The sequence below is a fragment of the Pygocentrus nattereri genome, chromosome 6 (genome assembly GCF_015220715.1).
Source record: "Pygocentrus nattereri isolate fPygNat1 chromosome 6, fPygNat1.pri, whole genome shotgun sequence".
NCBI lineage: Eukaryota > Metazoa > Chordata > Actinopteri > Characiformes > Serrasalmidae > Pygocentrus > Pygocentrus nattereri.
The window spans coordinates 37,059,111-37,085,667 of NC_051216.1; the positions used below are offsets into that span (position 1 = coordinate 37,059,111).

The window sequence follows — 26,557 nt, forward strand, 5'->3', positions numbered from 1 at the left end:
CCCGACAGGCACCCACAAGCTTTTGGCCACAGCTACGCCTGGCAGCTTCCACAATGGAGGTTTTGAACAGGGTCCATTCAGACTCCATGTCCCCTACCTCCTCCGGGACATAAGAAAAGCTCTCCCGGAGGTGGGAGTTGAAATCATTCCGAACAGGGGCCTCTGAAAGTGGTTCCCAGCACAACCTCACTATTCGCTTGGGCCTACTGGGTCTGACCATCAGTCTTCCCTGCCATCTGATCCAACTCACCACCAGATGGTGATCAGTTGACAACTCAGCACCTCTCTTCACCCTAGTGTCCAGAACATATGGTCCCAAGTCAGATGAAACGACAACAAAGTCGATCATTGACCTTTGACCCAAGGAGCTCTGGTACCATGTACACTTATGAACATCCTTGATCCGGGTTTAGATCGGGCAGGCCGTTCTTCCCAATCAAGCCTCTCCAGGTCTCCCAGTCATTGCCAACGTGAGCATTGAAGTCTCCCAGTAGGACTATGGAGTCTGTAGGCGGGACCCTTTCCAGAACCCCGTCCACTCGCTCCAGGAAGGCCGAATACTCTGACCTGTTGTTTGGTGCATACGCACAGACAACAGTCAAAGTTTTCCTCTCTGTGATTTTAATTCGCATTGAGGCGACCCTCTCGTCCACCGGGACAAACTCCAACTGCCTCCCCGCAATCTCCCACTGCCAATATGGCACTGCACCGCTCCCCCATGCTGGACCTTGCGGGTGGTGGGCCCACATGGCCTCCCCACGTTGCCTCTTCGGGCTGACCGCTTAACATACAGACTCTGTTCAAACTGCGCTTCGAAGGTCTCAGCGCTGTGACTTGTGCTATGTATTTTTGGAGTCAATTGGATTGGTAGTTTTTAATAAAATTAAGTTTAAAAACTAGATGTGCATTTCCTGAAGGAACTGCAAGACTGCTTGAAAAGAGCTACAAGTGTGTGTGTGTGTGTGTGTTTGTGTGTGTCTCTGTGTAGGTGAAAAACACCTCCTTAGGTATGTGTCTGTTTGTGTGTGTCTGTGTGGGGTGTGAGAGGGAGAGATGTATGTGTTTGGGGAGGGTGGTCATTCAAATTAACTTTCACTCTGTTATTATGCAGCTCTTAGTGGAGAAGCCTTGTTTGAGTCCAATTTGCACCCTCTGAACAAACAGTCATAACTCGGGAAATGTTTACTTTATCGCTTAACCAGATAGATGGTGTGAGATAAGGCCCCTTGAGGATTATTTTGGTAAATTATTTGGTGATTATTTAGGTTGTGTGTATTGAGAAGAAAATGTCTGAATTATGACAAGTTAAACACAGAGAAAATCTTGACATGAGCAGATTCTGATTTTGAGAAATTTACATGGGAGTGAATGGGGCAGTTTTCTGTGCCTAGTGCCAAACAAATGCTCATAACTCTTAAGATAATTGATAAAATGATGATATATTTTAAGGTTTCAAGAAAGGACAAGTTTCTCTACCATTTAAAACTGAAATGGTGTTTTTAGGTGAAAGTTTACGGATTTTAAAACTGATTCTCTGCGTGACAGCTGTGTCTGTGAGATTGAGTGGCCTGCTGTGACATCATCAATGTCAGTTAGAATTTGAAGTTCTGAACATTCTGCCATTCAATCTTATGTGAGGTTTTTCATTTTTAAACTTAATTTTATTAAAAACTACCAATCCAATCAACTCCAAAAATACATAGCATATGTCACAGTGCCGAGACCTTCGAAACAGCATTTTGAACGGAGTACAGTTCGGGCTGTATTAATCGCAGAAAAGTGTGGGAGAAGAATAAGAAGAAGTATGAGAGATAACCTCAAAACCTCAAATTAAAATCTAATTAAATAAACTAATTAAAAATTCTCAAGTAAAACCCAACCTATTTTTATTTTAATCTCCACCTTGTAGGTGATCTCTTGGAGGCCTTTCTAGACTGAAGTGTGGTTGTTAGCAGCAATGTTGCTTTTTTGATTTTTTGAGTAGGATTGAGTAGGTGCTGTATTTCACCATTAGTGTGGTCAAATTGCAGCTGTTTTCGCAGAGGTTCATGTATGATGCTACAGTGTCTGTTGCCTCTTCAAAAACTTCTTCACTGCTGTGATGATAGGCTTGTTGGTTTCAGGTTTTTCCCCCTATGTAGAGATGAATTGACTGAGACTGTGGTTGTAATTGTTAAGTTCTGCCAAGTGATGTGTTGAACCGTTTTTCATAAGGTGTATGCCTGTGATTAAAGTATTTTACATAATTAAGTACACTTTTGACATATTCAACCCTGAAAAAACAGAACTATTGACTGGATATGGGAAGCCTGCATTAGACTAGTCACAATCTGTAACATGGAGCGATGTTGAGGCGGATGCATGTGCAGAGACAAGCGAGATTTATTATGGGCAAATCCAAAATCAGGGTCAACAGAGTCCAGATTCAGGTAGCCAACATGAAGAGCAGGAGGGACAGACATGACAATGAACGCAGAAGTCCAAACACTTAACAAAAACTCTTCAAATAATACATATACTACACACACAAGCTTTACATCAAACAGCACACACAAACACGATCAAACAGTACAAACACCAACACAGGCCAGGGCAAACACAGGGCTTATATAACAGAGGCAAGACGAGGGACAGGTGGGAAACAGGTGGTAACAATCAGGGGTGGAGGGGCGGTGGTAACAACAAGGGGGCTGGATTGAACCAAAACAAATGCACATGGATGAAAAAGTAAACAAAAAGCACATGGACAGGACTGGGAGGGGCCAATCGTGACACAGTCTTACACATCCAAAACTGTCACAAAACCATGTTTTAAACTGGTAAATAGTAAACCTATGATGTAAGCATCCATTATTTTTTACCTGCATTAGCTTTGTAGCTCTGCTGCAGATCTAAAGACTCAAACTTGCCTTGGCTGATCAGATCAGTTACTTGTAGGCTGACAGGAAAAGTGTGTATTTATTTTCTTAAATAATAAGAAAAGTGTACCCTATCTACTTTCTCTTTTCTCCAGGGGATCACAAGACAAAGCAACTTGAGATCACTGCAGGTCATGTGTTTCCACTCGAGTGTAAGCAATTTCTCCAAGAGGACACTGAAGTGATCTGGAGTTGGGGGCAGAAGCAGAACTCCGATGAGCACGGTGTTCCTGCAGGAGTGAGGCTTAGAAATCAGTTACTGTGGTTCTTTCCTGCACAGCCCTCACACAGTGGAAACTACTCTTGTAATTTCAGGTGTGAGGACATCTTATCACAAAAATACAGTAGCTCCCAGTTCCCGTCCTGAGAAACCTGATGTGTATTTATTTGATTTTTACCTGTCTGACATAACTTATGGCATGTTAAGTGGCATTTTTCCTTAGCAGTTGTTGAAAGTTGGGATGCTAGCTGTAACCATCAACCACCAGATAAACATTTGTTCCACCAATGCAATTGGTTTAAACTAACAAAAAAATCCTACATTTATGTAAATATGTGTAAATTTTACCCTTTTGGAGACCTCTCTGGTGGAAATGCTTCGAACCTGAATTGTCTTTCCAACCAGCATAGTTTGTCAACTACAACAACATTGTGCACATCTATAGCATATTAAACTGGAAATTCAATTTTGTATAGCACTTTGAAACAGAAACTGTAGCAATCCGATGTGAATAATTCCTATCCTTAAAAAAATATGTATTTATTTGCTACACATTCTTATTTTGTTGTGATTTTTGCTAATATTCTTGCAACAATTGCCACAATTTTCTTTCTTTTTTCTTTTTTTGAGTGAAGCAGGGATAGGTCAGTTAGCTTACAATTTAAATCAGGGTAAATGAAATGTACACTTATGAACACTCAAAGAACCATCACTTAAAGTACTTTGCATCAGTGTGTTGTATACACTTCTATATAGCACCAAAAAGGTCCTGCTATTGTTACAAAATTAAGGTTATACACAATACAAGAACCTTTTTGGTGCTATATAAAAGCATTTTAGTAAGGTTCTACAAATACACATTCTCCATCAATCTCAATAACCATTTCACCATGCAGAGAACCATTTAAGCATGCAAATGGTTGAGTGTTCATGGTTCTATATGAAACCATTGTGTAGTTGACTGATCAAGACATTTGGTGTCTGAAGTTAGTTTCATTAGTTTTGCAGTGTAGCTATGTGTTCATACATGTAAATTCTATTACTTGTTATCTTCATTACCTTTGTATCTCCGGTGCAAAACTAAAGAAGCTGGCTTCAGACATTTTATTTATGATTATCTGATTCTATATATATTAGGAAGTCTTTTATACGCATTTAGGAAGTCTTTTATACGCATTTATGCATTGCTGCAGATTTAAGCATCATTTAAAAATGTGGGCTATTCTGTCAGCATTTTGGTTACTGCATGCTAGAATAGTCGACATTTGAATTGTGCTTATTCTGTTAGACTGTTACTTATCTAGGTGAAGTGGGCAGTTCATAGCTAGCTTTTAAGCTTGTGAGAAAACAAGTGGGATAATGTGGATAACTCTAATTAAACATTAAAACAGGGTTTAGTATTCTCCAACAAGATAATATAATGCAGTAGGCCCTGACGAACGAACATTTTGTTGCTAATATGTAACCAATATGAGATAAGAATATAATTGGCTCATAGAACTTTATATGATAAAAATTAAAGAAACTCTGGTAGAATTAGTACTTAAACAGTGCTTTCCAAGTTAGCTTAACACAGGCCAATTTTATTAGCCAAATGATTCATCGGTTGGCGTATAAACAGAAGCTGTCTCCCATTTGCAGCCTTTTATGACTTTGACACTATTTCTCCTTTGTATCTGTATCCTCATAACAGGCGCAAGGGGAGAAAAGAAGAAACAGTGGTCAACATTTCTGTAGCCAATAGGACATGTCCCTCAGTGAAGTCCTTCCCATTCACCTTAAAAAAGGGCATTAATCAGTTCCTCGACTGTAACTTTGGCCACATAAGCAAAATCCTCAATTTAGGTGCTGATATTCATGTGACCTGGATGAAGGTATGACTTTCTACTGAGATAAGCTATTTACATTATTACCTAACAATCTACATTATTACCTAATGCAAATCTACTTTGAGTTGAGCTTTCTGTACACAGAACTGGATTTTGGCTGGCTTATAAATCTCACTGGCCACTTCATTAATACACATCTGTGTGTCTGCATATATAGTTCATTTTATTAGCTCCACGTACCATATAGGAGCACTTTGTAGTTCTATAATTAGAGACTGTAGTCTGCAGTGACACTGGCATGGTAGTGGCATGTATGCTCATGGTCATACAGGTGAAACTTCATTTTCTTTTCTCCCTCTGCAAAGGACTGCAGCCCTCTTCCTTCAAAAGAGATCATTCTTCAATTTTTGAATGTTAAAGAAAGTGACAGAGGAGAGTACACCTGCTTAGTGAATTTTACCCATGAAGGAAATTGGTACACTGCTGCCCAGACCCTGACAGTGTCTGTGGTTTCTGGTAAATAAAAAAAAACATTCATAAAATTTCTAAACAATGTTTACAAGGCTATGCATGTGATACATTTCTGTATACAAGTTTTTTTAGGTTTGTGTTTCTGAGGTGAACACTGTGGCAAGACCCAAATGATCAGGTCATAGTAGACCACAAATTGCAGCTGCGTAAAATGTAGCACCACGCAGAGGAATACCTTTTAAAATATGATTTGTTATTCAAAATAGCCAAGGGCTTACCAATTTCAGGTAAACCCATGAGTATTTCTCCCTTTACCTGGGCATCTTTAAACAAATTTAAATATCTGGGGGTTGATGTATCTCCTAAACTTAGAGGTGCACTATATAATTCTGGAAAACGATTGTTGGTATTTGAACTCAACAGAATAACAAACACACTCCTCCCTTCAGTGCTACATCAAAAGCTCTAATCATAAATCATAAAATTGTTATAAAATCCTTTGCAAATGTTGTACAGACAAATACCACAATATAAAATTAGAGTGATCACTTAGCTAGACACATCAAGTAATGTAAATAATGTCATCTAGGTAGTGGGTTAGCAAACTGCTGCTACAATTCAATTCAATTCACGTTTGTTTGTATAGTGCTTTTTACAATGATATTGTCAGAAAGCAGCTTTACAGAAGTTTGAAAACATACAGTTACAACATATATCCCCCAGTGAGCAAGCCAGAGGCAACAGTGGCAAGGAAAAACTCCTTCAGACTGGAGGAAGAAACCTTGGGAGGAACCAAGACTCACAAGGGGAGACCCATCCTCCTCTGGTCAAACAGTATTTACAATTTAATAAGCTAAATACCAAATAAAAGCTAACATGATCTCTGTTTGAAGACTGGATGGTAAAGCTTTAGAAACTGCACTGGTAGAGGCAGTTTCTGACTGAGGCGGTCTCTGACTTAGGCAGTCTCTGACTGAGTCTTTATGAAAAGTGTGAGTGAGCTGAAACAGTCACATCTTATCTCAATGCTGGTACATCTGGATGGAACAGTGATGTAATTGAGGGTGTTGCAGCTGGCACAAATGAACAGGAGAGCGGATTGGTGATAGGTGAGGAGGAGGCCCTGATGGTCAGTCTTCCAACAGCGTTCAGGATGGGAGGGCAGTCATTATCTCAGGAAGAGTAAAGAGACAAAAGTAGTTCTGCTCAGGAGTATGACAGTAATAAATGGTGACTCCGGCAGATCTAACTATAACAGCATAAACTAAAAGGAGAGAACCAGAAGGTAACACAGATATGAGAGACACTTGGATCCCCCCCACTTCACCGTCAACAAACCTGTGTGATCGTGTGAAGTGGTCCATGAACCCCTGGATCTCCTGCCTTTATCTAAAGGGGAAGGATAATTATCAAAAGCTAATCTAAACAAGTATGTTTTCAGTCTAGACTTAAAGGTTGAGACTGTGTCAGAGTCCCGAACATTAACTGGGCGATTATTCCACAACTTGGGGGCTTTGTAAGAAAAAGCTCTTCCCCTCATTGAGGTCTTCTGAATTTTAGGAACCAGTAGAAAACCAGCATCCTGTGATCTGAGTAAACGTGGCGGTTCATAACGGGAAATAAGATCTTGCAGTTCCTCCGGTGAGAGACTGTGCACAGCTTTATACGTCAATAAGAGAATTTTATAGTCGATATGGAATTTGATAGGAAGCCAGTGTAATGCTGATAAAACTGGGCTGATGTGAACAAATTTCCTGGTTTTAGTGAGTACTCTAGCTGCAGCATTCTGAACTAATTGAAGTTTATTTAGGTTCCTGCTGGAGCATCTTGACAACAATGCATTACGGTAGTCTAGCCTTGAAGTTATGTCATGTAGGGATAATGCATTTCTTAACTTTTAAATGTTTCGGAGGTAAAGAAACGCTATACTTGTAATATTTCCTATGTGTTGATTAAAAGTCAGATCGGAATCAATTGTAACACCAAGATTTTTAGCTACTGAATCAGGTATTACAGATAAATCAGCAAGATTTAACATTAAATTTAAGCATTTATTCTGAGCAGTCTTTGGACCAAGAAGGAGAACTTCTGTTTTATCTGGGTTTAAAAGAAGGAAATTCTGCAACATACAGTTTCTTATATCTTTTACACAATCTTCTATTTTATTTAATCTGGATTTATCATTGCGTTTGGCTGATATGTACAGCTGTGTATCATGAGCATAGCATGAGCAATCTCTCTATCTTTTTCTATGCATTTGAACTTTCACAGAAGCTAAAGTCAGCTTCTTTTTCACCAGCTTCTTGTTTAAATTTTTCCTGTCCGACCTTAAAAGGTTCAGGATGCTCAGGATGCCATTACACCACTATGTCTTTACATAGAAAATAAATCAATCAATAATAAATGCATTACACTCAGTATCAATAACCTTTGTAATTTACAGTAGTTTTCAGGCTTATGTACACTTACAAAGCCCTACACATGCATGCTTAAGCTTATAGGAACAATATGTAAAAGGATGCAACCTGTCAAATTCATACTCCACACTCCAAACAAATAGGGAGAAACATATCACCAACATTTTCTCACCAAGAGCTGTCTCAAACATTGGAAAGCAACACTAATGTTAACTCTTGTTTTGCTTCTATTTATGTCAGTTCTTTTCTTTGCTTATGTATGTGGTTTCCTGCTAGAAGCGAGTTATGGTGGTGATAAGTCGCTTGCCAACTCTTCAGCCATTGTTGCATTTACTTGATGCTACAGAGACTCACTGCTGCCTCTATATCCATATTCAGATGATAGCACTAACACCTTAGATCTAAAGTTTGGATTACTCAATATAAGATCACTAAACTCAAAAGCAGTCATTGTAAATTAAATTATAAGTGATCATAAATTTGGTGTTTTCTGTCTCACTGAAACATTGGTTAGACCAGATGAATATTCAGCACTAAATGAAGCCTATAATTATGCTATATATAATTAGAATATATAATTAGGCTATAATTATGTCCATTTATATCCATTTTGAGAAGGCAGATGACCCACTAAAAAAGGTATTTACTTCAATTCTAGACTCTGTTGGTATTACCCAAAATGTAGCAGGGCCTACACACTACAGTAGTCACTACTGTAGTTTAGATTTAGTTTTGACACTAAGTCTTAACATAGACAGGCTTAATGGCTTACCGCAAACCTCAGCAATCTCCAACCATTACCTAATTTCATACAAGCTACGTCTTAGCCATAATATATGTACGTCCCCTCGCTATTCTACAAGCGCTCAATAAAACCTTTTACTGCCTACAATTTATAGAAAACCTTCCAGAACTATCAAGCCCAGTCTCCACTCCAAAAGACCAAATGGAGTTAGATTTAGTAACCAATTATTTAGAAAATACCCTTCGATCCACTTTAAAAAATGTGGCGCCACTTAAAATAAAAAGGATAAGGCAGAAAACGCTCGCCCCATGGTAAAACAAACAATCCGGAAAATAGAGTGGAAATGATGACAAACCAAGTTACACTGGTTCAGCAGCAAAAAATCATCGTAATTGATTCAGATCAAAACATAGGTAGCATCACTAGGACAGCTTTTTTTACATCTAAGAAATACTTTATCCCTGCGTGACGCAGAAACATTAGTACATGCCTTTATTACTTCAAGGCTAGACTATTGTAATGCATTACTGTCAGGATGTACAAGTAGGAATTTAAGCAAACTTCAACTAGTCCAAAATCCAGCCAAAAGCCAGGGTCCTCACTAAAACTAGAAAATTTGATTATATCAGTCCAGTGCTATCATCACTTAATTGGCTGCCTGTTAAATTCCGTATTGATTATAAAATTCTTTCATTGACATATAAAGCCTACATGCGCTCACTTCTGAGTACCTGCAAGACCTTATTTCCTATTACAAGCCATCACAACTACTCAGATCACAGAGTGCTGGCTTTTTAATAGTTCCTAGAATTCACAAGGCTGCAGTTGGGGGAAGAGCCTTTTCTCACAAAGCCCCCAAACTCTGGAATGATCCTCCAGAAAACATTTGGGACACAGACATAGTCTCAATCTTCAAATGTTGGCTGAAAACTCACTTTTTCAGTTTAGCTTTTGGTAGTGAATGTTCCCCCTTAGATAAAGGCGGCAGATCCAGGGGTCCATGGACACAGGGAATTATAGTAAACTGAGACGCATGCAGTCACTCAGGTTTGTGGATGGTGGAGCGGAGGGATGCCAAACTGTTTCAGAGTGCTCCCATGTCTGTGTGTCCTTCTGGTTCTCTCCTTTTAGTTAACCTGTTATAGTCAGATCTGCTGGAGTCATTAGCCACACTCTGGAAATGTTCACGTTTTACATACAAACAAACAGAATAGAACTAATTCCATCTCCCTGCCTTTTTCCGAGTAAACGACCTTACACTTATTCGGCCGGACACTGAAGGACGACTGACTGTCGATCTCTCCTGCTGCCAGGTTCAGACCAGCTGCCCACGCCCTAGCTACCGCGACCTGCCTTGGACTAGCTGCCCACCCTACATTGAAGTTTTCATAGACTCCTAGCTATTACTACTACTAATACTACTACTATTAATAGTAGTATAATCATTTGTACATAGTTTAACCAGAGGAGAATGGGTACCCCCTTGTGAGCCTTGGTTCCTCTCAAAGTTTCTCCCTCAGAATTGAGGGAGTTTTTCCTTGCGAATGTTGCCCCTGGCTTGCTCACCTGGGAGTTCTTACATTTCATTTTAAAACTTTGTCTTTACTGGAATTCTGTGAAACAGCTTTGTGACAACATCAGTTTTAAAACCACTATACAAATAAATTTTACTTGATTTGATTTGATCTTGGAGTACAAAGTGGTATTATGAGACAGAATAGGACAGAGCTGGTTGCATACTATTTTCAGTAGATATCTCTGCAACACGATACACAGACATCTTTGACATTAAAACTGTTATTTCTTTACATTATGTTGACATTTTTAGTTAAGTTTTAAGTAAAAATGCATTAAGGTGGAAACCTCTCCCAATCAACTTAAGCTTGTGAATCTTTTAACGTGATGAATCAGTCAACACTTGATGCATTTAATGGAAATCGACGTTATTTAGTACATAGTAGGGGTGGGTTGGTGTAAATAACGTTGGTGTAATATGGCAGTATAAAACTGAATACTCGTATGACATGATATGAATTTTGCTGTACAGTGGATACCTTGATAGTCCCAAATATACTGAAACACAAAAATTGCCACCCCTGAGACAAACTAACAATGAGCATGAACAGCTTAAATAACTCTTATAAACTAACCAAAATGGTGTTTTAAACAAAAAATCACCACCGAGTGCTGTTTGCAGCATTTTGTACATCAGTCAGCTTAAATTTATGTGGCCATGTGCACAAAGCAGGGGTGTTGTTGCATGTGTGCCACCTGCATGAACCATAATGAACAAGTTTGGTTTTGTCAGTCACGCTGTGTGGTGTTTGCACATAGTTTTACCTTTACAAAGTTTTCCATTTCAACTCTTGTTTTGCTTTCTTGAACCAGAGCCATGGCTCTGTGTTAAACAGAACTGAATCACTCCATGTTGCCATTGTTTTCCCAACAAATCCAACTAGTTTTAATGTAAGTTCAGGTAAAAATTATACAGTGAAGAAGAACATCTTTGTTTTTGTACTACTTTATAAATATACAATTGTTTTAAGAAATATCTTTTTACACACTGTTTCAGATGTTTATATTTGGACAAGATTTTGGGTGTTTCAGATGCTACAGCTTCCACGCACTGGTCATTCTCACACACAGCATTTGTGCTGCTGAGTAGAGCAGCAAGAAAGTTCAGCCGTCATACTTTTACCAAACAAATAAACAGTCAAATTTGTCACTTTGCTCAATAAAAATCTAAATTGTAAAAGAGCACTGTACATTTGTTTATAATAGACAGCATTCTGATTTGTGATTGAGTGTCTCTATCAAGCTTCAGGAAACTGTTAAGCGTGATTAACAAATCAGCTTGTAATCAGTAATTTAATGTGATCATTTTAACAAACCTAGAATAGTAAGCAGTTTTTATTAGATGTAGAAAACAGTATTATTTTTGAAAACCAATACAAGGTGCAAAGTGGAATTCTTTTAGTCCAAATTTATGCTTGATCTGGATCTGGGAAAGCAGCCCTAAACATTCAAAAGTATTCAGACAGCTTTTATAATTAGAACTCAGCTACTTTAAGTTGCTGGTACAGGTGCTCCATAGGAAAGCATTGACCAATTGAATGGAATGCTCTGGAGCAGCTGCACATGAGTCTAAGACCAGCATACCCTATGTCAAGCATGAGCTAGAGGGGTATGAAAACCCCAGCATTTGGCTGTGGAGCAGTGAAACTAGAGAGAGTCAAGGCTGTTATGGCAGCAAAAGGGAACAAACACCCATCATTTCAGAAAAAAAACTCTAAACAAACAGCTGTCTACAGACAATAAAGTTACTATTTCACATAATAGTAATTTCAAATTATTATTATTATTATTACTATTTCAAAACCCTGTAATTTCAAATACAGGGTTCTGATATGGCAGTAAAATCATGTAAACCTGTATCAGGAAAATTACATAAAAAATATTAATGTACTTGTCTGTTGTGAGTTCTGCCTTTGCATTTTTGTATCTTCTGTGCTGTGTCATAGTGGTTACTTAATGCATCAACAGGTTCAATTCCACAGAAGCCCACAGTTGTCAAACCACATCAACAGGAAACGCATACTGTTAAAGTTGGTAAGTGATGTGTAACACCCTTGTCTGATTCCACAAGCTAAATTATTTGCTAAAAGTACACATACTCTGTTGTACTTCAGCAGTCAGTTGCAAATATATGCCTGTTTTGTGCCACTGTTGTAGCTGTATTTAAGTGTTTGTGTGTTATTCACTGTAGGTATAAGATATGAGTTGAACTGCAGAGTGTTTGTTGGAACTGGTGAAGATGATACAGAACCTACCGTAGTTTATTGGTTGGTGAACGGTATTTATTCTGAAGATATTCCAGAATCCATTGTTACTGGTGATGTCAAGTGAGTATGAAAATGTATGTAGTGCAAATCATATGAGGACTATGCAAAAAAGAAAGCATGAAAAGATAGGTGTACTGTATGTTACACACTTCAGAAGAGTGAATTGTATATTCAGTACATACATACATTCCTCATTAAGTGCTAATCATCCACTTTTGTACCACACTCCATTTCCTTTTTAAGTAATTAATAGACAATGTTATATGCAAATGTCTGGGCACCCCAGGCTAAATATTTTTGTGATATTTGAAACTAAAAAGAGGTAAACACAACCTCTGCATTAAAAAGATTTTTTCTGTAAATCTTAATGCACAGTTACAGTACTTCATATTTAATTGTAGAAAACTTCTAGTTCTGCAATATTCATGTGCCATTTTGCATGAAAAACATGTTTAATATCTGCCCACAATTTTTCAATGATGTTTAGGTAAAAAAGCTTCAGCTTGTGTTTTTTCAAGTACTTCATAATGGATTTTAGGCATGTTTTGGATTGTTGTCCTGTTGTAGAAGCCAGCCTCTATTCGGCTTCAGTTTCTTGATTGGCTGTGTCACATTTGCTTCCAGAATTAGATGATATTTAATGGAATCCCATTCTCCTATCTACAGTATCTCACAAAAGTGAGTACACCCCTCACATTCTGCAAATATTATATTATATCTTTTCATGGGACAACATTATTAAACTTGGATATAACTTAAAGTAGTCAGTGTACATCTTGTATAGCAGTATAGATTTACTGTCCACTGTAAATAATTCAACACACAGCCATTGATGTCTAAATAGCTGGCAACACAAATGAGTACACCTCACAGTGAACATGTCCAAATTGTGCCCAGTTGTGTTTTTGTCCCTCCCTGGTGTCACATGATTCATTAAAGTTGTAAGGTTCCAGATGTGAATGGGGAGCAGGGATGTTAAATTTGGTGTTTTAGGTACAATTTGCTCATACTGGCCACTGGATATTTAGCATGGCACCTCATGACAAAGAACTCTCTGAGGATGTGAGAAATAGAATTGTTGCTCTCCACTATGGCCTAGGCTATAAGAAGATTGCTAACACCCTGAAACGGATACATACATACAATGGTCTCCAAACAGGCCTTGTCAGGGTCGAACAAAGAAGTTGAGTCCACGTGTTCAGCGTCATATCCAGAAGTTGACTTAAAAAAATAGATGCATGAGTGCTGCAAGCATTGCTGCAGAGGTTGAACAAGTTGGAGGTCAGCCTGTCAGTGCTCACACCATACGCCGCAAAACTCAGTCTGCATGGCCATAGTGCCAGAAGAAGCCTCTTCTGAAGCTGACACACAAGAAAGCACACACAGTTTGCTGAAGACAAGCAGTCCAAGAATATGGATTACTGGAACCATGTCTTGTCGTCTGATGAGACCAAGATAAACTTGTTTGGCTCAGATGGTGTCCAGCATGTGTGGCAGCGCCCTGGTGAGGAGTGCCAAGACAACTGTCTCTTGCCTACAGGTGGTGGCATCATGGTCTGGAGCTGCTTGAGTGCTGCTGGCAATGGGGAGCTACAGTTCATTGAGGGAAACATGAATTCCAACATGTACTATGACATTCTGAAGTAGAGCATGATTGGAGGGGAAACTTCGGAAACTGTGCCGCATGACAGTTTTCCAACTCGATAATGAACCCAAAAACACCTCCAAGACGACAACTGCCTTGGTGAAGGTAAAGGTGATGGACTGGCCAAGTATGTCTCCAGATCTAAACCCAATTGAACACCCATGGGGCATCCTCAAGCGGAAGGAGGAGCGCAAGGTTTCTAACATCCACCAGCTTTGTGATGTTATCATGGAGGAGTAGAAGAGGATTCCAGTAGCAACCTGTGCAGCTCTGGATAATAATGGTGGTCACATAAAACATTGACATGTTGGGCACAATTTGGACATGTTCACTGTGAGATGTACTTGTGTTGCCAGCTATTTAGACATTAATGGCTGTGTGTTATTTTCAGAGGACAGTATATCTATACAGCCATAAAATCTGTACACTTAAGATATACCCAAGTTTAATTTCTATAGTGTTGTCCCATGAAAAGATATAATAAAATATTTGCAGAATGTGAGGGGTGTACTCACTTTTGTGAGATACTGTACTTGTAGTGTTCCCTGTGCTACTGGCTATACATAAACCCTTTGGTGACAGTGGCCAGAGAGCTCCAGGTTTACTTCATCAGCACTTGTTTCCAGAATGCCTCTGGCTTATTCAGATGTTTTGCATACCTTAGCCAGTAAATTTTGTGATGGGGTTGCAGGTAATGTTTCATTCTAATGGGTTTTTTATGCAGATCATGTTTGTGGAGGCAGTATTGTGCAGTAAGAAGATTTCTTTGTCAGCTAAACCTTCTTGCAAGATCTTTGCTGTCATATAGATGTTTTGCCTTTCTGCTTACCATATGAGCAGTGGTGTTTCCTTGGGTGTTTCCTTGCACTTCCAGGTCTTGCCTTAATTTCCATATTTCCTCTTAGTGTCATTTCTTGACAATAGTGACATTTCAGACAGTAGAAATGCAGGATGGAAGCATTTTTGTACATGCTTCTATGCTTATGTAGCTATATTTTAGCTACAACCTCATTTCCAAAAAAGTTGGGACGCTGTACAGAATTGAAATAAAAACAAAATGCAATGATGTGCAAGTCATTTAAACCTTACATTTAATTTAAAATTTGATGCTAATGATGTGGCAAAAAATTGGGATGGGGGCATTTTTACCACTGTATTTCATCACCTCTGTAGTGGTAATTAATCATTGCATGGGCTCTGACGCACTCCTAAAAACACTGTCTGTGAAAACAGTTCTTTGCTGCTTCCGCAAATGCAATTTAAATGTAAATGTAAGAAGAAACCATATATAAAGAGGATCCAGAAGTGGAAGTGGAAAAAGTGTCCTGTGGTCTGACAAATCTACATTTGAAATAATTTTTGGAAATCATGGACACTGTGTCCTCCAGGCCACAGACCATGCAGCTTGTTATGAGTGCACAGTTTAAAAGCCAGTATTCATGATGATATAGGGGTGCATTAGTGCACATAGCATGGGTGATGTGCACATCTGTCAAGGCACTATTAATGCTGAATGATATATACATGATTTGACAACACATGCTGCCATCCAGTCAACGTTTTTTTAGGGAAGGCCTTGCTTATTTCAGCAAGTGAATGCCAAACCACATTCTGCACAGTGCATTAACATTTGCAGAAAAATGTTTTCTGATAGTTTGCTGCAGAGGTTGTGTTTACTTCTTTGCACTTCAACAATTACAACATATGTAATTTGACCACAGATGCCCGAGCTTTTAGTAATAAACGAATATTTTATTGATGGATTCTACACGTTAGTGTTTGAAAGCACCTTTGTAATGGAATAAGCTGGTGAACACTCTGAACATTCTCATCCTACATGCCTCTGTTGTGCTTATATACAATCCACTGAACACCTTTGGGATGACCTGTAATTTATTTTGCTAGCAAACCGATTCTCCGGTTCCTGTTCGAATGTATGCTGCGCGCGTTTGGCTGCGGATACAGGCCGGTGTTTTGTTTTCGCTTTGTTTTTCTTGGGCTTTCTTTTTCTTTCCTTTTCCGGGACTTTTGGTACATATAGTTTCCAGTGTCGATGGGCTCGTCTGCCTATTTTAAACTCGCAATCTTGCTTTGTGATAATGCCTGACACAGCTGCTCCTCACCTGCGCGAAGCCCTCTTCCTTTTCTCCTGCACCGTGACCGCATCTGTGGTGTGTGTTTCTACCCTCTTGCTTCGTTGCTGTTGCCAGTTTGTTCTGTGAGTTGCAACAGTTCTGCTTGTGCTTCTCACAGTCTTAGCTGGGTGGCGTAATGGGTATTGGTTGGCTAACGTGCGTGGTCTGAGCTCTGGTATTTTCACCATCTCTTCTGTCATGTCCACGGCCAGTGTCCAGAGTTTTTGTTTTTGGCCTAGAGTCGTGCTGTGCATTGTTGTATTTTACGCTCTGGCAATGTTTAAATACTCACGGACTGCATTTAAACACCTAGTATGCGCGCTTGGATTCTGCGTCATATAATCTCTGCCGGACACTTGGGACTGCTCGACGTCCACGTTACATCATCCGTTCAAAAAGAGGACCCTCGTTTAGAAATGATTGTGGTGGCTCTGCTGCGCGGATACCGACTATATGGACATATAATCGTGCTCGCCGGCGTGACACTATAGCCATCCATGGAGAAAATCATGGCCATCTTCGTCCACTTTCAAAACTTGTTGAAACTTCCCTTCCAAGCCGTCGCTGCGTTAACCTCGCCCATCTTAACGCACGATCCAATAAAGCCTCGTTAATCAATGACATCATCACCCGAAAAAAGTGGATGTGTTTTTTCTTTCGAAAACTTGGCAACAACCTGGTGACTACTTACATTTAAACATGCCGACACACCCAGGCTACAGTTATCTCTCAAAGCCCCGACTGACAGGGAGAGGAGGTGGTCTGGCTGTGGTTCATCATTCTGGTTTAACAGTCAAAGAACTTTCACTATTCAATACTACAACCTTTAAATATATTGATTTGAAGGTTGTCTCCTCATCACCTCTACTGTTCCTGTTAGTTTATTGCCCTCCCAAACCTGCTGCAAGCTTCTTGCCTGAACTTAATGAACTCCTTCCAATTTAATTGAATGTAGTTTTTATATTTCTGCTCCACCCCCTTGCGGAAAAATCCCTGTTGTCTATCGTGATATTAGGTTTGTCAATCTCAATCTGTTTGCTGTTTTTCTTCAGTCTTCAGCCCTGTCTGACCTACATAACCTGTCAACCCCTGAGAGTATGGTGTCTTTATAATCACACCCTCTCTGGATTGCTTAATGATTTTGCCCCTTTTAAAAATAGACCTCCCTGCCACCCGCTCCTGTCCTTGGGTCACCCCTGAACTAAGCGTACTGAAGGCCATTGGTTAGCGTCTTGTGCGCCTTTATAAAAAACTGGTCTTACTGTCCACTCTCTACTTTACAGTCAACACAAATATAGGGGTGCCCTTAAGACTGCATGCTCCAAACACTACTCCTCCATCGTAAATAATGCTACGTCTAGGCCGAAAACTCTCTTTCGAACTGTTAACAAATTCCTCCATCCTCCTGCATTAGCATGCCCCCATTCAGCTGAGCAATGTCAGACTTTTCTACATTCCTTTGAAAAGAAAATTAATCAGATCTGTAGCATCTTTCCTTCTACTTCTCAGTCATTTGCCTTTACTGATTTTCCTACTTTGAACACAAAGCTAACTTGTTTCAAACGTTTTGAGTCCTTTTCTGTCTCTGAACTCATCACTTAGTCTAATGCTTCCTCCTGTCAGCTTGACCCTGCTCCCAACCCCTCTACTTAAAGTCTGTTCAACTGTAATCAACACCACAATTGCTACAGTGATAAATTCATGTCTCTCTACTGGTTTTGTTCCTACTGCCCTTAAAACTGTTGCAGTTGCTCCTATACTTAAGAAACCTGAATTGGACCCGACTTATCTTTCTTATTAGAAAGACCAATCTCACACCATCCATTTTTAGCTCAAGTAATGGAAAGAGTGGTTGCTTCCTAACTCCAGACATTTCTGAGTGATAATGCCCCCATGAGCAAATTCAGTCTGGTTTCTGTACTCACAACATCACTGAGCCAGATCTTCTGCAACTAGTTAATGATCGTCTCCAGTTTGCTGATAGTGGTTCTGTCAAAATTTCTCCTTCTCCTCGACTTAAGTGCAGCTTTTGATACTGTTAATCATGATGATCTCATTTCCCATCCTTTGTCTATTGGTATCACTGACACAGCCTTACAGTAGTTCAGGTTGTATCTTACAGACAGACAGCAGTTTCATCACACTAGGTCCACAGAAGTCCTCCACCTCTCCTGTTACATGTGCTGTGCCGCAGGCTCAGTTCTTGGACCCTACTTTTCTTAATTTACATTTCACCTCTTGGCCAGATCATTCATAGCATGGCCTAAACTTTCATTGTTATGTTGATGATATTCAGTTATATCTCAGTACACACACACACACTCAGATAATTGATTGTATTTCTGATTTAAAGCTTTGGATGCACAATAACTTTCTCATGCTAAACATTGATAAAACTGAAGTGTTACTGGTTGGCCCTAAACATTTACTGTCAAAGTCATCCAATTTTTCAGTTAGTATTGATGGCCTGTTTGTTAAGCCAGCACTTGTTGTTAGAAATCTTGGTGTTTTACTTGACTCATCACTTAATGCCTTCATTATGTTCCTTATTGACTACAGTAACTCCCTCTTTGTTGGTCTCCCTGTAAAATCTATACAAAAGCTACAGTACATTCAGAACTCTGCGGCTAGAGTTCTCACCCAGTGCTCACATCACCCCCATTCCCTCTCAGCTACGCTGGCCACCAGTCCCATCCGTATAAAGTAAAAAAATTTCCTACTCAAAGTTTTACTACTCAAACCTTTCAAAGCCTTGCATAACCTTGCTCCCCCTACCTCAGAGAACTGCTGACCTCTTACACTCCCTCTCGCTCTCTCAGGTCTTCCTGGAATAACTTACTTGCTGCCCCAAGACATTGGGAGGGAGGTCCTTCAATGCCATGGCCCCCAAACTCTGGAATTCTTTTCCTCACTCCCTCTAGCACTGCTCTTCTTTTTCCTCTTTCAAATCTGACTTAAAGACTTTTCTCTTTAATGCACCTTTTTCTTCCTCCTCCACTGCTTAGTTTTATTTATTTATTTTTTTTGACCATGCTATGTGAAGCGACCTTGGGTTTGTGAAAGGAACTATATAAACGTAACTTCTTTTTTTTATTGTATTTATTATTTTATTATTTATCATTATTATTTTTTATTAATGTTGATTATGAGCCAGGCCTTCTTGTCCAACATCACAAATGGTCTTTTGACTGAATGAGCACACAGTTTAAAGAGGGGGAACTCCATATCAATGCCCATGGTTTTGAAATGGGATGTCCAGCAGATTCATATAGATGGTCAGGTGTCCACATACTTTTGACTATTTCGTGTATATGTTAATTGCCTTTACAAGCTTCAAATTAAACATATGGAATGTAAAGTAGTGTTATTGTAGCAGTGGGTTTCTTGACTCAGATATTTTTGGACTGAACTGAAGGCCTAGTTCTAGTAGTTATGGTTCTCCATTTGTACAGAGATATACAGCATGAAGTCATGTTCTGTCCTGAGATTTTCTCTTTTGTTAATTTAGCTGTACCTCAGTGGACAACACAAAGTACTGTGAAAGGAAGCTTACCATTTTGGAAGTTCAGGCAAAATTTCTGCACATACCTTTTATGTGTTTCATCACAAACTCCAAAGGTACAAGCAATGGCACACTGACACTTGTCCCAGGTAAGTGATTAAAACATTAATTTGTCACATATCACATTATTTCACATAAATTGTCAATTTCATTCTAAAACCTTGTATCTTTACAGTGGTAACTTTAAATGTGTTAACATAAGTCACTGCAAAAAAGGTTTTATTACAAGTCATTTTGGACCATTTCTGTTGGTTCAATCATGCATTAAGAATTATTCATAAGTTATAAAAAGTTGGTAGCATTTTCAAATTCAAACAAATGTATTCAAAAATAAGAAACAATGAAGGTACAAGATTTTCCCCACTGTGTGTGTGTGTATGTATTTACATTAAACACCTGCCACCACCGAATACCAGTGGACCTGAGTGTACAGGCTGGGTGTAGGGATGTAGAGGTTCAGCTATATATAGCTCTATTCAGACAATATTAGTTTTACACAAAGAGGTGTGTAATGGCATTTTTACTAGTGCTTCTTTGTGTTTTAGTTCCATCTAAATGTGCCATGTCAGTCATTTTACCAACTTGTGCCCTCCCACTTCAGTAAAGGTTCTGGAACCTTTTAGTTTCCATAAAATGAGCTGAGGAAATTACTTCATGCTATATTAATCCAGTGTAAACAGACATGTCAGTAAAAATGCTTTCATATTCAGTAGAAAAGGAGTTTCTTAAGTATGGAGGCTCAAAGAAGTATGGATATCACCTCCCATATCTGTCACTTATACTGAGATATCTTTTATAAACATGAACATAGCATTACCTACCACTAGCATTACCTACCACCATGGGAAAAGTAGTCCCATCCCAATAGAGCTTATGGTAGGTCAAGTCCATGAATGGCTTTAAAGGTTATGTACAGTAACTAAATAAATTAATATGAATTTAGACTCTAGCTCTAGCTAGCCTCTAGCTAGATTTTGAGCATGCTGTAGTGGAGACATGATCTATCATTTTTGCATCATTACTTCTGAGCAAAATTGGCAGTCATGATGAGTAAGTAAGATTCAGAGTGGGGTGTTAACAAACGTGTTGGTGTTTTCTTAGGATGCTAGTTTGATCTGTGTCGAGTTTAAGGGAATTAGAGTTCATCCAGATCTTAACTCAGGCAGTTAGAGAGGGAGTAGATATTTTTATATTTAGATTTATGTCATCCATTTAAAAAATAATATGCAGATCAGAGTTGGTGTTATGTTTAAAAATTATGCAACACGTCAAACACATAAAATGCTCTGTAATTAACATGTGCCCATTATTCACATGCATCCCCTTCTGTCTTTCTTCACAGCCAGTCAGAATGAGCTGTATTGCGGGGTGGCGCTGCTTGTTGCTTATACGATGGTCGTACTGGGTTTGCTGGTTTTACATTTCTTCAAGGTTGACCTGGTTCTAGCTTACAGAAAGCTGAGCCCATGTTTAAAAACATCAAGCGGTGAGTGATGCATTTCTTAGTGATGAGTGATGCATTTATTATTATAATTTTATAATACAAAAATAATAAAGTCATTAAAACCAGTATATGATGAGTTTTGATGGTGAATCATCTAGCTCCCTAGTACCTAAGATGAGATATGACAAAGGTGTTCGACCTAGTCCTTAGTCCTTTAAAATTTTAATGTGTAAAACCATAGATTATAACAAATTTACATGTAAATTTATATTTACATTTGATTTGATATAATCAGGTCTGTAAGACTCATATATATAGACCCATACTTTATTCATAATTGAACATAGAACACATATCGGATGTTAAAAGTGAAACATTTTGCCATTTCATGAAAAATATAAACTCATTTATAACTTGATGACAACAACGCATCTCAAAAAAGCTGAGACAGGGGCAACAAAAGGCTGGAAAAGTAAGTGATACTAATAAAAATAGCTGGAGGAACAATTTGTAAGTCACTCACAGAACTTTGCATGAAAAGAGCATTTTAGAGAGTTTCTCAGAAGCAAAGATGGGCAGAGCTTCAACAATCTGCAAAAAACTAACCCTAACAATTTCAGAAAAATGTTCCTCAATGTAAAATTGCAAAGTATCATGCAAAGAAGAAGCCATATGATCCAGAAACATCGCTGATGGCATTTGGTTGCATAAGTGCCTATGGCATGGGCAGCTTACACATCTTGAAATGCTCTATTAATGCTGAACAGTATATAGAGGTTTTAGAACAACATATGCTCTTATCCAGACGTTTATTTCAAGGAAGGCCTTGCATATTTCATCAAGACAATGCTAAACCACATACAGTATCCATCACAAAAGCATGGCTTTGCAGAAAAAGACTCCACGTTCTGAACTGCAGATCAGACCTTTTACCAACAGAAAACTTTATGTTCATCATGAAAAGAAATATATGGCAAAGAAGACCCAGGACTGTTGAGCAGCTAGAATGGGACAACATTCCTCTTCCAAAACACCAACAATTGGTCTCGTCACTTCCTAGGCATTTGAAGAAAAAAAAAAAGAAGAGGGGTTGCTACACAATGGTAGACATGGCCCTATCTCAACTTTTTTGAGAGGCGTTGCTGCTGGCAAGTTCTAAATGAATTAACATTTTTCATGAAATAGTAAAATGTCTCATTTTCAACATTTGATATGTGTTCTATGTTCTGTTGTCAATAAAATATATGTCTTTGAGATTAGCAAATCATTGTATTCTGTTTTTTAGATTTATTTACATTTTACACAGCCTCCTAACTTTTTTGGAATTGGGGTAGTACTTATGGATCTGACTGTGCCAAATTTTTCCTTTATAGATGGGAAGCTTTATGATGCCTATGTCAGCTATCTCCATGGCAGTGATCAGAGTAAATGTTCTGCAACAGCCTTTGCCTTGGATGTCCTACCGGAGGTGCTAGAGGATCATCTTGGTTACAAACTATTCATCAGTGGTCGTGATGACCTACCAGGAGCAGGTACACATACAGTCAGGCTCATACTGGGGCATATCCGTTAATGTTTATTTACTGCATGTTTAATTAGCCACAATACATATACTGTATACAATCTGTTTACTGTATGTTTAACCCATACGTTTACAGTCACCGGCTACTTTATTAGGTACAATTGCTTGTTAACTCAATGCATTTAGGCATGTAGAGGTGGTCAAGACAATTGCTGAAGTGCAAACCGAGCATTTGTGTTAACAATTGCTTGTTAACACAAATAGCGAATCAGCCAATCACATGGCTGCAACTCAATGCATTTAGGCATGTAGAGGTGGTCAAGACAATTGCTGAAGTGCAAACCGAGCATCAGAATGGGGAAGAAAGTTGATTTAAGTGACTTTGAATGTGGCATGGTTGTTGGTGCCAAACAGGCTGGTCTGAGTATTTCAGAAACTGCTGATCTACTGAGATTTTCACGCACAACCATCTCTAGGGTTTACAGAGAATGGTCCAAAAATGAGAAAATATCCAGTGAGCAGCAGTTGTGTGGATGAAAATGCCTTGTTGATGTGAGAGGTCAGAGGAGAATGGGCAGACTGGTTCGAGATGATAGAAAGGCAACAGTAACTCAAATAACCAACCAAAATCTCAGAGGAATGTTTCCAACACCTTGAAAGTATGCCACGAAGAATTAAGGCAGTTCTGAAGGCAAAAGGGGGTCCAACCTTTTACTAGCAAGGTGTACCTAATAAAGTGTAGATTGTCATTTTGCTCTGTGTTACATTTACATTTCATAATTATTTTAATAAACTATTAAAGTAAATGCAGTTAATCACATTTTGTTAATCATAAGTTAATTTAGTTGTATTTGCTCAAATTTTAGCCTAAAGGGAGATTTTTTTATTTTAATTTAAAAAGCAGTGTATTTTATTATAGCTACAGATGTAAATATTTAGGCACCCCATTTAAATTCTATGTTGGTTAATTCTAACTTTGTGTAAATCATCCTCTACTGCGCACACATTTCTGTTCCAAAGCACAGATACCGTTTATTTGCTGAAATTAACATATTACCCCCTAATATGTTCATCAAATTTAAACCATAATAAAATGTATAATTCTCTACTTACAAGTACTTACAAAATGAGTATTGAAACCTTGAGTATTGGCTGATATCAGTATTGGTCCAATATTTCATACTCTATCATACTTAAATTACTCACATACACAGACACAAACGACAACTAACTAACATTAACTTGCAGGACTTGGTTCTTTTGTCTCTCTGATATTCCATCCAGCATTATGTCCTGATACCCAGATACCCATTTATAATGATATGCCATCTCTACTTAATGTGTAACATCTCAAATTACACATGAGCATTTACAGCAGTGGCATAATGTTGTTCCACATGCTAGGAAAAATTAATGCTGTGTGAATGTATAAAAGATCACAGTCACACATAGTACGATAGACCTTCTTGTGCATGTGTGTACATCTTCATATGAATATTTTGTTGAGTACAAGTGCTCATGGAAGTCATACTCAATAAATTATGGTCAGTTATTTTATATATCAATTATTTGTCAGCCATGCGGTGTGTACAATAGAAACATTTTCACACTGCCTATTTACTACAACAATTCAGTCCTAAAGTTTAAAGTAGCTGTCATCAGGTAATACAAACACTAGAGAACAAATCCAGATCTCTGTAAACAAAGAGTCTTACAATGTACAAAATAAACCTTGTTTAGCTTGAGGCTCTAAAGCAATCCATGATTTGGGATTTAACACTTTGATTGTGTTTATATATATATATATATATATATATATATATATATATATATATATATATATATATACTCAAAAATGCAAAAAAAAAAAAAATGCTGCCTAATAGCGCCCCATGTAGAAAAAATGAATTATCTGTACATTTTGCAAAATGCTATATTTTTTCACATTTAAAGTGACAAGTTAATTCATTATCTCAGTGCTGAAGAATTCACATTTGTGCCACAACACTTGAATATTTTATAGCCCTGTTCAAAATTCTATGCTTTGTATTTTTTCAGCTGTCCCTGATGTCATTGCTGATACAGTTGGAAAAAGCCGACGGTTAATCATCATTCTTACATCTCAGGCCTTCACCAAGCCTATAAACAGTGCTACAGTGGGACTTCTGCAGGGAATATCTGCTGAACATGTGAGCATAAACAATAATAATACAGCAATTGATCCTGCTGTCTCCTGCCCAGCTGGAACATATGGCTTAAGCTGGGGTCCGTATGAGTGGTGGATGGGTCTGTATGATGCCCTGGTTAAAGAGGGCCTGCAAGTCATCTTGGTCCAGGTGGGAGCAAAGGTGGACGATGCCCAGCTGCCAGAGTCACTGCGCTACATCTGCTGTACTCAGGGTGTCCTGCACTGGAAGCAACACTACTCTACCAAGCCTGACGCAAAATTCTGGAAGCAGCTACGTTACCGTATGCCACTTGTGTAGAAGGCCAAACTGGGTTCTGTAGTCTAAAGCTGGTGTGGTTGTATGTGCTAGTGGGAATAGCTACACCTGTGATGTGTACATAAAAATCATGCAAATCATTTATTTCACAAAAATGCACAATTTCAGAACAATGTTCAAAAAAACAGCTCTTCGGTTACGTGATACATTTTGAATATTGAGTTTTGAGTATTTTTAATTATGATATTTTAACATAATATAGTGTTAAATAGTAATTGCAGAAGTTTAAAATGCATATGTTTAACAGAAATGTATAAATGCTATATTTAAAACAAGCAAAAACAATAACACTGAGAGAAAGATTACATTTAAAAGATTCACAGTACATCCTTCAGTTTTTACCTGTTGTAGATGTTAGTTGAATAAAATATTCTTCTCTTCTTTTTAAACAGTTAAAAGTTGAGCTCAGTTCAGACATTCTGTAAGCAGTGAACATCAGTTTGTGATGTCTGTGATGTCATGTGGTTGCACTGAAATCAGTCCTGTCGTAATAAGACAATAAAAAAGTTTGTCTCTTGAGGTAATGTCATGTTCTAGCTAAAGTGGGAAAGGCTGAATGATATATTGGAGTTAAATGAAAATATTGGGTTCCTGTTCCTCGTTTAGTGGACAAGAGAGAGAGCATCCATTTGATGTGGAAACAATGGCAACGTACTAGTAGAGAAGTTTTATCTATTTTTAATAATGAAGTGTTTTTCTTGGTTTATATAATTAAATTTAATAGAATTGAACATGTACCTTATTGGGGCCTATATGTCTGAACAGTCAGGGTTCGTTTTTTTTTTTTTTTTGATCAATTATTTATTTATTTTCATTATTTTCCACCTATAAGCAGTAGCCAGTTAAATCAAAACAGTAGCCAGTTAAATCAAAAACAATGTTGCATTAAAAACAGTGATCAGAGATAAGATTAGACAAGTTCAAAGCAGTGTTGTAAACATGTCAGCAGCATTCTCCCAAGCCCTTAGTGTCTTTTCCTTAGCGCCATGAATGCAGGCAGTTGAAAGTTCCAGGTTGACAACGTCAATACAGGAAAGAATCCATTTTCTCCGGCTCAGGGAATGTGGGGGTTGCCAGTAATGCAGTAATGCAAAGCCAGTAATTTTTTGGCTGCAGTTGTGCCAGCCATCCAGACTTTCTTTTCTGTGCTGTTCAAATTACAACAGGAGTCATCATTCAGAAGAAAAAGTTGAGGTGACATTGGGATTGTTTTCCCCAAAATTTCTGACAATGTAGAAGAGACTTTAGTTCAAAATTTGTGCACCTTGGGGCACTCCCAGAACATGTGCAAAAAGGTACCATA

At 38.4% G+C, this 26,557-nt stretch overlaps 1 protein-coding gene across 1 annotated transcript in view; it reads left to right on the top strand.

The window, feature by feature from the left end:
• LOC108443377 (interleukin-1 receptor type 1) overlaps window positions 1–25,773 on the top strand; it is a 35,286-nt gene extending 9,513 nt beyond the window's left edge. The window contains exons 4-12 of the mRNA XM_017723988.2: window positions 3,014–3,233; window positions 4,832–5,012; window positions 5,333–5,483; window positions 12,144–12,209; window positions 12,367–12,502; window positions 19,731–19,873; window positions 21,127–21,270; window positions 22,602–22,760; window positions 24,809–25,773. Coding sequence (XP_017579477.1) covers window positions 3,014–3,233; window positions 4,832–5,012; window positions 5,333–5,483; window positions 12,144–12,209; window positions 12,367–12,502; window positions 19,731–19,873; window positions 21,127–21,270; window positions 22,602–22,760; window positions 24,809–25,236 — 1,628 coding nt within the window. The 3' untranslated portion in view covers window positions 25,237–25,773. The remainder of the gene's footprint in view (window positions 1–3,013; window positions 3,234–4,831; window positions 5,013–5,332; window positions 5,484–12,143; window positions 12,210–12,366; window positions 12,503–19,730; window positions 19,874–21,126; window positions 21,271–22,601; window positions 22,761–24,808) is intronic.
• The last annotated feature ends 784 nt before the right edge of the window (window positions 25,774–26,557 follow it).